General features: G+C 38.1%; 1 protein-coding gene across 7 annotated transcripts in view; it reads right to left on the minus strand.

Moving 5' to 3' along the window:
- Positions 1-13,488, minus strand: part of qtc (quick-to-court) — a 398,802-nt gene that overhangs the window by 85,354 nt on the left and 299,960 nt on the right. For all 7 annotated transcript variants that reach the window (XM_070089489.1, XM_070089493.1, XM_070089490.1 and 4 more), the window contains one exon: positions 6,143-6,268. In XM_070089489.1, coding sequence (XP_069945590.1) covers positions 6,143-6,268 — 126 coding nt within the window. The remainder of the gene's footprint in view (positions 1-6,142; positions 6,269-13,488) is intronic.

Raw genomic sequence — 13,488 nt, forward strand, 5'->3', positions numbered from 1 at the left:
AGACTCAGATGAGAGCATGGGTGATGATAGTGATAGTGAATATGAACTACAAGCTCTTCAAACTAGTTCCAGTAGTGATAGTGAAGTGCAATATTCCCCAGTGAAGCGTCAGTATATACGACGATATATGCGCTCTGGTAGTGTGCCATGTGTTATACCAAGGGGAAGGAGTGTATCTCGGAGTACATCCCGTGGCTGTACAACAGGAACAGACAGTGAAAATGACGAAGATACTGTTGCAATTGGGATGGAAAATGTGCGTGGTGGTAGTGGTGCCGGCGGTGAGGCACCAGCAGTGGGCCATGCTGCCACCCACGCTGCCACCCATGCCGCTGCCTCAGCTGATCTAGAACAAAGGCCACCATCCCCCACTCACCCACCACACCAGCCTCCACAACCACAACCTCCACAACCACCTGTCATTGTCCAGTACCCACCAGCAGACCGCACCTGGGATTGGCAGGAAGCTGTCAATTTTGTTCCAAATCCCCACCAGTTTGATGACAGCCAAAGTGGAATACGGCCATCTTGTGCACTTGGGAACAATGCCACTGAACTGGAATGTTTCGAGTTATTCTTTGACGAACCACTGATGAAAAGTATTGTCATGGAAAGCAACACATACTACGAGTACACCATGGCAAACACATTACTTTCACCAAAATCACGTCTACACCAGTGGAAGGAGGCAACTGTGGCTGAGATGTATCTTTTCTTTGCCACAATAATGCTTATGCCACATGTGTATAAGCACAAAGTGAAATCATACTGGTCAACAGACCCCCTGATTGCAACACCAGGTTTCAGTGATATAATGCCAGTGAATCTATTTGTGCTAATGTTACGTATGCTTCACTTCTCAGATAAAACCAGGCCTGACAGAACTGACAGGTTATATAAGATTAGGAATGTGTTTGTGTATCTGAAACAGAAATTCAGTACGCATTTTTATCCCTTCAGGAAGCTTGTAATTGACGAGTCTTTGATTTTGTTCAAAGGAAGACTCTCTTTCAAGCAGTACATACCAAGCAAGAGGAAACGCTTTGGTATAAAGTTGTTTGTGCTTTGTGGTTGTTACAGTGGTCTGGTATTGGATATTATTGTGTACACTGGAAGTTATACATTGCAAAATACCAGGAAGTTATTGGGCATCTCAGGTGATGTGGTTCGAACAATGATAGAACCATACCTTGGTAAGGGACATATATTATATACAGATAACTGGTACACAAGCCCCTCACTCAGTGATTTTTTGCGAGTGAACATGACAGATGTGTGTGGCACAGTGCGTGCAAATCGGAAACATATGCCCAGGTTTGACGCTGGCACTCGTAGAGGTGAGGTGCAGGCGTTTGCTGCCAATGACATCATGGCATTTCGGTGGCATGACAAACGAGATGTCACACTGTTGTCATCAATTCACCCTAATGAAATGGCAGACAGTGGCAGGCAGCATAGAGAGAGAAATGAACCCATTCTAAAACCTGCAGCTGTGATTGATTACACCTTCAACATGCGTTCAGTGGACAAATGTGACATGCAGATTGGGTTTGCTGATTGTGTTTGCAAGAGTTATAAGTGGTACATCAAACTGTTTTTCCATCTTCTGGACATTTCCATGCTCAATGCTTATATGTATAAGATGAGCACCAGAAACAAACCACAGTACGGCGAATTCTGTTTGTCTGTCATCAGACAAATAGTATTCAAGTACCAAGGAACAGCACCTGCAATTGACCGCCCACCAAATTTTCAACAACTACCTGCTCGTCTGAAGCATGGTGATCCCTTCCTGGTAAAACTGCCTGCTACTGCTTTGAAGAAAAAGGCTCAGAAGAGGTGTTACGTCTGTGCACATACAAAAAAACGCACACAACAACGCAGAGACACTCGTTTTATGTGTGAGGAGTGTAAAACTCCACTGTGCATGACACCATGTTTCAAAGAGTTCCACAGGCTTCAGAACTTCTAGAAATATTCCCTGTGACTGTATATGTGTATATAAAATATAGAAAAATAGTAATAAACATTTCATATCGTTTGTTTGTGTAAATATTTTCTGTAAACAAAATAATGACAACAGTGTTTACGCCCTTATTGTGTAGTATTGAAAAAGAAATAACTTACAAAATACTGATCATGTTGGCCTCAGAGGTCATAAAAGTTACTCAGAAAAAGAAAAATTGAAAAATAATTGAAAATAGTACATAAAAAAGTAAATAGAAAAATACCGGGTGACGGCAGTCGGCGATGTTACCATATGTTGTTCAATTTTGCCAAATTTCACGCCTCCAGATCTCGGTAAGTATTGACGTTAAAATTTTTTTGTTTAGCCTATAATGTTTAGAAAAAAAAAACTTTTTTCAAAAGAAAAAAATTTTTTTTTTTTTTGAAATTTGGCCGACCCTGAGAATGAGTTTCGGAGAGGGCCTGTCGACCCTCAAAGGATTAATAATTCTAAGAGGACCTGAAGAAAAATTAAAATACTGTCACTTAAAACATGATCAGATAGATAGATCAATTCAAGCAAGTTTTCAGGCACTGAAGAATTGTCGTCAAGGTTCTTAAACAACCTGAGCCGTTACTATCATTACATTCATGGGGGAGGAAGCACAAACTATAGGGGTCATACATCTCCCAAACGCTAACTACAGGTGCTTTAGGATATTTCGACCTTATGATGGTGTGATAGCTATGCACATTCCTGGCAATGGCAAGCCAAGCTCTCAGTCTCTGTAGCAATCGCAGGTGTAAACCATCTCATTTATTTACTTTTCAATACTGGTATTTAGTTTCATTAACTGTATTTATTCAGTTGATTCCTGCATACTAATCAATACATGAAGTGTTTTCATATCATTTGCATCATCTGTGTTCAAATGTGAGCATGCTGGAGACTGTTTATATACAAATTGAAAGTGCACGACAAACTGCACCTGCCCATGAGAGGGACTCTCCCAGTGTTTATATACCCTCTGCTTATCTTCCTTTGTATAATAAAGGTTAAAAAAAATTAAATGAACCTGGATGTAATATGAATACAGTACACCTACTTCATATACAGTCACACACTGCATAACGACATTTCAGTCAGTGACAGACCATACATACAACTGTGCTGCCAGTCATATAAAAGCACAGCACATACAGTTATGTAGAGTACATAATACTTGATAATGATAATAAACAATTATGTTACTGGTATATGTATTTAGTATACTGTACTTTTTAGCATTATTCTAGAGTGTACTTTCCACTTAAAAAAAAAATTACTGTAAAACAGCATGCAGTGTTATGCTGGCAGCAGCCTCATACATCTCGTGTTTAACATGTCTTGATAGCATCACCTCCCCTCGAGCTTGATTTAATCTTTTGTTTTGTTGATCATGGCCCCTGCAGAAGAAAAGGAACCCCCAAAGAAAATTCACAGTGAAGAGTTTAGCAGAAGCTTTGGCAGACCTCAATAAGCTCCTTAAAAAGCTTTAAATCTTGGATCCCAACACCAAAAGGTGTTCTTTTAATGAAGAATGTTTATGGTTCATTATTTGCTTACCAGCAGTTATTATGAAACATACAAACCATATAGCCTAGGTATGTAGTAGTACACCCTAACATTCACACGATGAAATTGCCTAACGACATTTCTCAGAATGCATCCCCGTCGTTAAGCATCAGTTTAGCTGGTACACTTGTATTCTGTCAAAGAAACTTGGACATGTGTGAGCGATTATTGTTGTGGTGGCAGTGATGTTAAGGGTTACCAATGCTCAAGCATCTGACCACCCTCTCCTACACAAAAATTTTAATTCAAAAATTTATTTCTTTGCATAATATACAGTGCATAGTTTACATGTAGTAATATATTTTTAAGTACAAAGAAAGCCACTATCATGCATGAACATTTTGGGTAGACACTGCCCCTTTTTTGTTTGGACTTTCAGCAAGCATGCATGAGCATGTTAGATAGGAGAGAATGGAGACAAATGGTTTTGAGGACTATGTGCTGTTGGAGTGTGAGTAAGGTAACATTTATGAAGGGGTTCAGGGAAACTGGCAGGCCAGACTCGAGTCCTGGAGATGGGAAGTACAGTGCACTCTTGAAGGAGGGGTGTTAATGTTGCAGTTTTATAACTGTAGTATAAGCATGCCTCTGGCAAGACAGTGATGAACTGAATGATAATGAATGTTTTTCTTTTTTGGTCCACCCTGCCTTGGTGAGAAATGACCAATGTGTTAATAAAATATAAAATAAATTTGCAAAAGCATTCTGGTGGTTAGTTTCACAGCAGTGAGATGGACATAATGACCCTGGGACCATCACAACTTTCAACGCAACAATAACAACACACTCAGAACTTTGAGAAACTTTGCTCGAGATTTAAAAAATTTTCATGTTTTCTTGGATAGCTTGCATTTATATAATGGTGGGTATTACTTTGGACACATTAAGTAAAAGTAGTGTTTTAGCATGTAAAATATGGTAATTTTGACTGATTTCCAGGTGATAACTGACAGCAGGTGATAGCTTGTAACATGTTTGCACAGGTGTTGTACAGGATTGTGTCAACCCTCCCCACACATTTGCAGATCAAGCAATGACACCTACAATGAATATGTTCTGGGGCCTATAGCAGCTCTAGGCTGTATAAAGTGTTGCAGGTTAAAGAGACCAAAGACTCATTAATCGACAGTACTGTATTTATATATTTATATTCAACTTTTGATATTTTCGATTTACGATGAGTTCACTGGAACATAACCCCATCGTAAGTCAAAGAGCGCCTGTAATTTCTTTACCATATCACTGCAAACAGGTATTGTGGTAGAGATGTGGATGAGAGCAAATATGATTCCTATTTACAAAATGAGAAATAGTACTTTTGTTTTTCTTTTTAGGTCACCCTGCCTAGGTGGGACATGGCCAGTTTGTCGAAAAAAAAAAAAAAAAAAAAAAAAAAAAAAAAAAAAAAGGGAAATATGCCTACCATCAAACAACCAACCAATAAGTCTAACCTCAACAGTATGCAAATTATAAGAATCAATAATCTGCCAATATAATTAGAGGCCACCACACAATAACGCATGGTACTGATTCACTAGAAGTCATTCTTGCCTCCTAACAAATTTATTGACATTCTTCAGTAAAGCATGTGAGGCAGAGGACATGAGGTGTATGATGTTCTCTATATAGATTTCAGCAAAGCTTTTCATAGATTTATACAGCCTCCAAGCAGTAACACATGGCAATATAGGAAAAACTTCTCTCGTGGATCAAGGTACTGTTGACTGATGAGCAGAATGCTGGCATAAATGGAATGAAATCAGACAGGGGGAATAGTAACAAGTAGCATTCCACAAAAGTTTTGGGTCCAATGTTTCTCAATCTACATTAATGACTGACAAGGAAATATATAGTAACAGGAATAAATTTGCTAACACAAAAATAAACCAAACAGATTCAGAGAAGGATACCATTAAACTTAAGGAAGAGTTGGACAAGCTAATATTATGGTCCAAATAATGACAGATGCAGCATAATGTGTAAAATCCAAATCCTTGGGAATAAAAACAGTGGCACTTAATAAACTAGGGGAGGCAGAACTTGATTATACAGAATGTGAAAAAAAAAGTTCATAAAAAATTCAGGCCTACTGCAGTGCTCCCCTACTATTATGTAATACATATATTAATGTTACAATTCCCTAAATTGTAACAGTAATATATTTTACAATTCACTAAATTTTACTTACAGAAGACAGTCAATAAACCTAACCTAAATACCAGAGTATGAGTCACACACTACCTGGGGCAGTAATCTGGTTCGATCCATGAAAGAGGGTGGCTCCAATGTCTTGGATGAAAAAAGAAAGTCATCAGCATCAAGAGACCTGTTTCATGGCCTCTCTGCCTTACCTTCCAATCAAAGTGTCTTGATGCCAGAAAAGGGCTCTTGATCCAGAGAAAGGGAGCTACCCTCCACTGCCTTGGATCAGACCAATGCCTCTCATTCCCCAGGGTTTACTATTTCCCCCCATAAACTAATAACAAACCTTTACTTTATTGTTGCTGCCTCTCGTTTACCACACCATCTCTTCTTGACTGAGTACCTCACCACCTGTGAGTTGCTGATAGTAGTACTGACCTTGACATCATCGTCTCGCTGCTGAGTGCGAGCCTTGAGCAGCCTCAGCTCCACCAGCTCACGTGTGAGACGGGAGATCTCAGCATCTCTCAGGTGTACCTCCCGCCTGGCCTCAGCTAGCTGACTCTAGGAGCAACAAACATTTTATTTAGAACACATACACACAAGTTCAATTGTTTTTACAACAGTCTTGAAGGGGACAACAAATGTAATGGGCGTACACTTTACAGTGTTATATAGATTTAAGTTATGATAACACAATATAAAATACAATCTGAATTGCTATATCTCATATGTCAAACATGAACAGCCATGCAAATGTGTTTAGAAACTCCCACACTGCTGGAGGTTGTATCCTGGTATTTGGTCATTTATTTCTGCTGTGATCAATGTTTTTCATGCAAACTGCTAGGTTTCACTGACTGATGTTGTAGTGGCCAGGCTTAGGCTTGGCTACAAGTACTTCTGGCAGTTTGGGAGAGACACAGATGATGATCAAACTAAATGTAAATTATGTGATCAGGCATATGGTCACTCTCTTGAACACTATGTGCTTAATTGTCCACTTATTGAGAAATACAGAGACAGACAGTATAATAACCTATGTGACATGTCAAGATATCTTATTAATGAAAATAAGATACCAGATATACTAAGCAAATTTCCTAAATTTGCTTGTAACAGATAAGTAAACTATAGATATGTAGATATAAATCCATATGTATTCCTGTTAACCCTTTGGGGCCTAGTTCCTAGGCCTTTTGTGTATCCATATGCTCTCGTGCTACCGTCCACAGGATGGATATGGGGTGCACAATAAACTAGCCACTTCGGTGGCAAAATCTAAATCTAATCACCCAATGGATAACCCCAAAAAATCCACTGACTTTTTGGGGGAAAAAACTTTGAATCATTGGAATCTGTGCCATAACTAGAGAATGGCTCATATAATTGTCTTCAAATTTTCACCACTAGTACGATTTTCTGAAGGCAAGATTCGTGCTATTATTGGTGGCATAAATCCCAATTTGCTGGTTTTATTAATTAGTGATATTCATTTACATTCAGTAATTAAAGAATGCTTCTTCCCAATGGTTTCAAAATATTACTGATGATTTATTCTACAAGAAGGATGATACCTCATAAGTTTAGTCCAAGTAGGTGCAAATTTGATCAGCTTCAAACTTTAATTACTGGACTTACCAAGAGCTATGTAAATTTTAATTTGCCAATTTTATTAGATAAACTTTTTCCCCATTTACTAACTCCCCATTTACTAACTGCAGAATATATGTATGTCTTCTGATCAGCTGCAACCCCTGAACATGGGTAAATCGTCATTTTTGTCTTCATTTTAGGTTGTACATTTTTATTCAGTTTTATCAAAATTTTCTTAAGAGTATTTTTTTCCTTGTAGGATTGCATAGAATTTAAATTTAAATATGTATGAAAAGAAAAAAAATGCATTTTTAGGATTATAAATTTTACGAGGATAGCTTCAAAGTTAATGGAAGGTTCGAGTTAGATTTGAGTTGTGTATATCCTAATTTTCTATTTTTCAAGTATGAATTGGGATATTAATTACCATATGGTGACTTGTGAGTGCCTCTTTTGATTCAGTTCCATTCAACACAGATATTTACCTACCTGATCAGTTTGATGGCTGACTACTGCTGCTGGACACCGGCACCAGAGAGCAATACTCAATGCTAGCTAAAATGCCTGAAAACTGTTGTAAATACAGCCTCTCCTCACCTAACGACAGAGTTCTGTTCCTAAGATTAAGTCATTAAACGAATTCATCACTAAGTGAGGAGCATACTATAATGGTAGTGAGTGTGTCAATCAGCTTTGATATTGTTTTAATGTCACCTTTGAACCATTTATAACATTTCTGGTATATTTTTAAATGTTTATACAATAGTGTACTGTATACTGATATAAAAAGAATAGGGAAAATCAGCTCTAGCATACATTATTTAGGAATGAATACTGGTCAGAGCCCATCGTAAGTCTGAGGTGTCAGTAAACAATTACGTACATTGTTAAGTAAGGAGAGGCTGTATATGACTGTATGGATATCTAGAGTATACCTGGAGAGGGGTTTCACGGGTCAACAGCCCTGTGGCCTGGTCCAAGACCTGGCCTCGTGGTGGATCAGGGTCTGATTCAAATTCAAAGTTTGTTCTCTATAAAGATTACAATGTTGAATTTACAGAATTTGGTTGTTGTGTGGTTTACATGTAGTTAAATAATGATTACAGAGTGTACCACTAGAACGCCTAGCATGGCTAGGCATTTCGGGCAGACTTAGTTTAATTCTTTACTTTAAAATATTACAAATTATGAGGTAAGTTGGTATTATGGCTAAGTGACTAAATACTAGTTTGTGAGTTTAGCAATGTGAATGCTTTTGTTTTGGCACAGTACATAGTTTCAGTATTGGAGTATCATAGGATTCATTATTTTAAGATTGAGATTAATATTTCTGTTTATGGTCAAATGGGCGAGTGAGTAAGTGTGAACCACCAGGTGGTATTCGTGTAGTTAGTTGATGGGGTTTATCAGGGAGAAAAGATGTTTTCTAATGGTAGTTTTGAAGGTGATTAATGTGTCTGCAGTTCTAGAGTTCTCAGGTAGGGTGTTCCAGATTTTAGGGCCTTTGACACACATTGAATTTTTGTAAAGGTTTAGTCGGACATGGGGAATGTCGTAGAGATGTTTGTGTCTGGTGTTATGCCTGTGGGTTCTGTCACAACTATCAAGAAAGCATTTTAGGTCAAGGTTGATATTGGAGTTTAAGGTCCTGTAGATGTAGATTGCACAGTAGTAAGCGTGGATGTACTGAACAGGGAGTAAGTTTAGATCTATGAAGAGTGGGGGGGGGGGGGGGTGTTGCCAGGGATGGGATTTAGTGATTATTCTTACTGCAGCTTTTTGTTGGGTTATTATTGGCTTTAGGTGTGTTGCTGCAGTTGATCCCCAAGCACAAATAGCATAGGTGAGGTATGGATAAATAAGTGAGTGGTATAGTGTGAGAAGGGCATTTTGCGGCACGTAGTATCGTATCTTGGAGAGGATCCCAACTGTTTTGGATACTTTTTTGGTTATGTGTTGGATATGGGTGCTGAAATTCAGGTTGTTGTCAAGGTATAGGCCTAGGAATTTGCCCTCATTATGTCTGGTAATTAGTGTGTTGTCGATCTTAATGTTAATTTGTGCATCTCCTGCTCTGCTACCAAACATAATATAGTAGGTTTTGTCAGTGTTAAGCGTAAGTTTATTGGCTGTCATCCAAGTCGATATTTTGATCAGCTCCTCGTTAACAATGGTGTTGAGGGTGGCAAGATTAGGGTGAGAGATGACATAAGTCATGTCGTCAGCAAAGAGAATGGGTTTCAGGTGTTGGGATACGTTTGGAAGATCATTGATGTATATGAGGAAAAGCAGGGGACCAAGGACACTTCCCTGTGGAACTCCAGTATCAAGTGGCCGTGTTGTTGATGCTGTGTCTTTAATGGTAACATAATGATACCTATTAGTAAGGTAAGATTTGAAATAAGCAAGCGCATGGCCTCTTATACCGTAATGGTCAAGTTTGTGGAGTAGGATGTCGTGGTCTACTGTGTCAAAAGCTTTTCTTAGGTCAATAAAAATTCCTAGTGGATATTCCTTATTTTCCAATGCTGTGTAAAGCAGATCTAGCATTTTTATGATTGCATCATTAGTGCTTTTATTTTTCCTAAATCCAAATTGGCAGGGGTCGAGTATGTTTTGTGCTGTTATAAATGAATATAGTCTCCTGTGCACGAGTTTCTCAAAGATTTTGGATAGCAATGGTAAGTTTGATATTGGCCTATAGTTGTTTAAGTCTGTAGGGTCACCACCTTTATGTATTGGTGTAACCCTTGCCATCTTGAGTAGTTTCGGGAAGGTGCTAGTTTCTAGTGACTTGTTTATTTATTTATTTAGTAATTTAAGCATACATACAGAGGTACAAAAAATACAGGTAAGAGCAGCATGCCAAAGCCACTTATATGCATAGCATTACGGGCTGGCTTAAAATTAACTTAAGATTAACTAAGCAATGATGAAATCAGTGATAAAACATTATTGTAAACAGATAACTATAAAGCACAAATGAGTTGTACAAAGACAGGTCATATGGTTGCTTGCATTGCTGTACATTCAGTCGAATGGAGTATTCTGTTAGGTAGTGTATTTAAAAAAAATAATAAAGTTAGATTGGGTCCTAGGTTTAACATTTGTGTGATATAATTGTGAGTAACATAGGATATACAATTTATAAGGTTCAGTTATTCAGTATTTATTTGGTTTTGAGTGAGTAAGTGATCGTTGAGAAGAGACTTGAATTTATAAACAGCTAGTGTTTCTTTTATATTTACAGGTAATGAATTCCAGATTTTAGGGCCTTTTATGTGCATTGAGTTTTTGCATAGCGTGAGATGGACACTAGGAACATCAAAGAGTGATCTGTGCCTTGTGTTATGGTCATGTGTTCTGTTGAGGTTGGCAAGGAGATGTTTGAGGGGAGGGTTAATATCAGAGTTAAGTGTTCTATGTATGTAATAGGTGCAATAATAAGTATGGATGTTTTGTATGGTGAGTAGGTTGAGTGTTTTGAATATTGGTGGAGTGTGTTGCCTGTAGTGAGAATTTGTTATCATTCTAACTGCAGTAACTAAAGTAATGAAATAGCATGCGAAAGGATATGGGCCGCTCGCTTGTACAGTACTGGTGGGATATTAGACAGATTCCCTGAGTTGTTTTTAAGTGACTTTATAATCTCGGTGACTTCCGAGGGCTCAGTTGGTGCAAGATAGAAGGAATTTGGGAAATTCCCATCTAGGTAGTCCCCGGCATGGGCATTAGTATGTGGGATTTTATTGGCGAGATTAGATCCTATGGTTGAGAAGAAGTCGTTTATCTTGTTAGCTGTGTCAGTGGGATGTAGTGGTGTTTCATTAGGTTTAGTTAGGACAATATTCTTGTTTTTTCAGTTTGTGGGTCCCTAGAATCTGAGTGTGTGTTTTCCAGGTCTTTTTTATATCTCCTCTAGTGTCTGTGAATCTACTGGAGTAGTATAGTTGTTTGGCTTTCTTTATTACTTTGGCGAGAACTGATGAATAGTGTTTAAGAATATCTTTGTGTATTAAACCCTGTCTATATTGCTTTTCATATTGGTGTTTCTTGTCAATGGATTTCAGAATGGTGCTGGTTAGCCATGGGCAACCAAGCCGTTTGTTTGTGATCTTTCGTTTTTATAGGACAATGTTTGTTGTATAGTCTAAGTAATTTGTTAAGAAAAATGTCTGTCCAGTCATCAATACCATTGGCCTTGATCAACCAAGATGTTACTGCTGGCCGCATGTAAACAGACATAAGAACCACAGCCTGGCTGATCAGGTACTGACTTTAGGTGCCTGTCCAGTGACTTGTTGAAGACAGCCACGGGTCTATTGGTAATCATATGCTGGGTTTTGTGCCAAGTTTCTTTATATTATTATTATAATTTTGTGATAAATCTTTCAATGCATCATTGTTTTAAACTATATTACTGTACAGTTGTCTTTTTTTTGTTTTTTTTTTTGTTTTTTTTTTTGGGGGGGGGGGGTATATTTTTGATATGCATATTGAAAAATACTAATTGTTAGTCTATTTTAATAAATGCACCTAATTGTGGTCTCAGATTAATATAAAAATGTGTGCAAGATGTTTTATCAATATTCCTAAGGCAATGCAACATATAAAGATGGCTTTTTTATGAACATTTTTTGTCCCCTCTAACATTTTTTGTGGGGTGGGAGGGGAAGGAGAATGTCTGTCTGAAAGTACAGGCCTGGCTATGAGACCGAGGTTGCAACTGCTGTGCTGATCCTTCCTCTGCCTATGTGAAGCCTTTACAGAAAAATTTAGCAATTATGTGGTGAATAAAAAGAAAAATTATTGAAAACATTGTGGAAAAGTTTTATTGCAGTATAACTAATTGTTTTAGGGTTAAGATGTTGGTAAAAGTGGCAGCCTACTTTCTCTACATTATTAATTACTGCTAAAATAAATCAAACTTCTCGCAGCGCCTTCACCGCCGCCTCCCTCACACAGAAAGAAGCCCATAACTCTTGCCTTCAAAACTTGCCTTATAACTGGCTGCCAAAATGCCGAAAAATGCTTAAAAATAAAGGTTCTGAAGATAAAGACGTACAAACTATGCTATTTGCTCTTAAGTATCTGCACACTGCAGTCAAAGCATAATAGTTTTACCATCTTATGAGCAAGAGATTGTAATAACTCACTACAATGGATACATTACAAATCTTTTCATGGAACATTGCTTCCATCAGGAAGCGGTTGCCTGACTTACATCATATTAGTGCAACCAAGAATATTGATGTCATCTGTTTGCAGGAATGTAAATTGAAAGATGGAGCACCTCCACCAAACTTGCCTGGATATGCAGCTTATAACCTAAGGTCAACCAACTGTTGTGTGATGTATGTCAGAAAGAACTTGCCACATTCACTCCTTTCCTTGCAGAGTCGAGTTAACATGCAGTATCATGGTGTCAAAGTATATGCAGGCGATTTTTCCATAAACATTTTTAATCTCTATGCCCCAGCGAACCAGCTTCGACCTGATGCTTTACCAGATCGCATCAATAGTGAACCTACCATCATTCTTGGTGATTTTAATGCCAGACATAAGAATATTGGTGGGTCTATTACAAACACCAATGGAACTAAACTAGTGAGATTGCTGAATGAGCATGATAATGTTCGAATTGTGGGCACTACTGAGCCTACTCACATATATGGTGGCATACTAGATCTGTGTCTTGGATTTAATACATCATATATGATGCATGACTCTGTCATAGTTGATGATCTTCTATCTGATCACTTCCCAAGACTAACAACTGTCAATCTTGATCACATCTCCAGCAATCAAGGAGCTAAATACAGAAGGAGGAAACTTATTCTCAAACCAGAACACAGAGACAACTTTATTAACCACTTGGATCAATGGTATAAGAATTACGAGCCCACTGGCACACAAAAATTTAATGATGATTTAATTACCACTATTGAGAGTGTTCTCACAGATCAAGTGGGCAGGAATAGGAAACAAAGACCCTCCACTATAAATAACAATAAAAACCAATGTAAATACTATAATGATCCACAGCTGCGCAATCTAACACATGCAGCTAGGAGGATTGGTAAAGCATACCGTGAATGTAGAACCCCAGACCTGCTCAGAACGTTCCAAGCTGCACTAACAAATGCAAGGAATAGAAAGGAAGAACTTAGGCAACAGGAATGGGAACA

This window comes from Cherax quadricarinatus, chromosome 28 (genome assembly GCF_038502225.1).
Source record: "Cherax quadricarinatus isolate ZL_2023a chromosome 28, ASM3850222v1, whole genome shotgun sequence".
In the NCBI taxonomy this organism is placed as follows: domain Eukaryota; kingdom Metazoa; phylum Arthropoda; class Malacostraca; order Decapoda; family Parastacidae; genus Cherax; species Cherax quadricarinatus.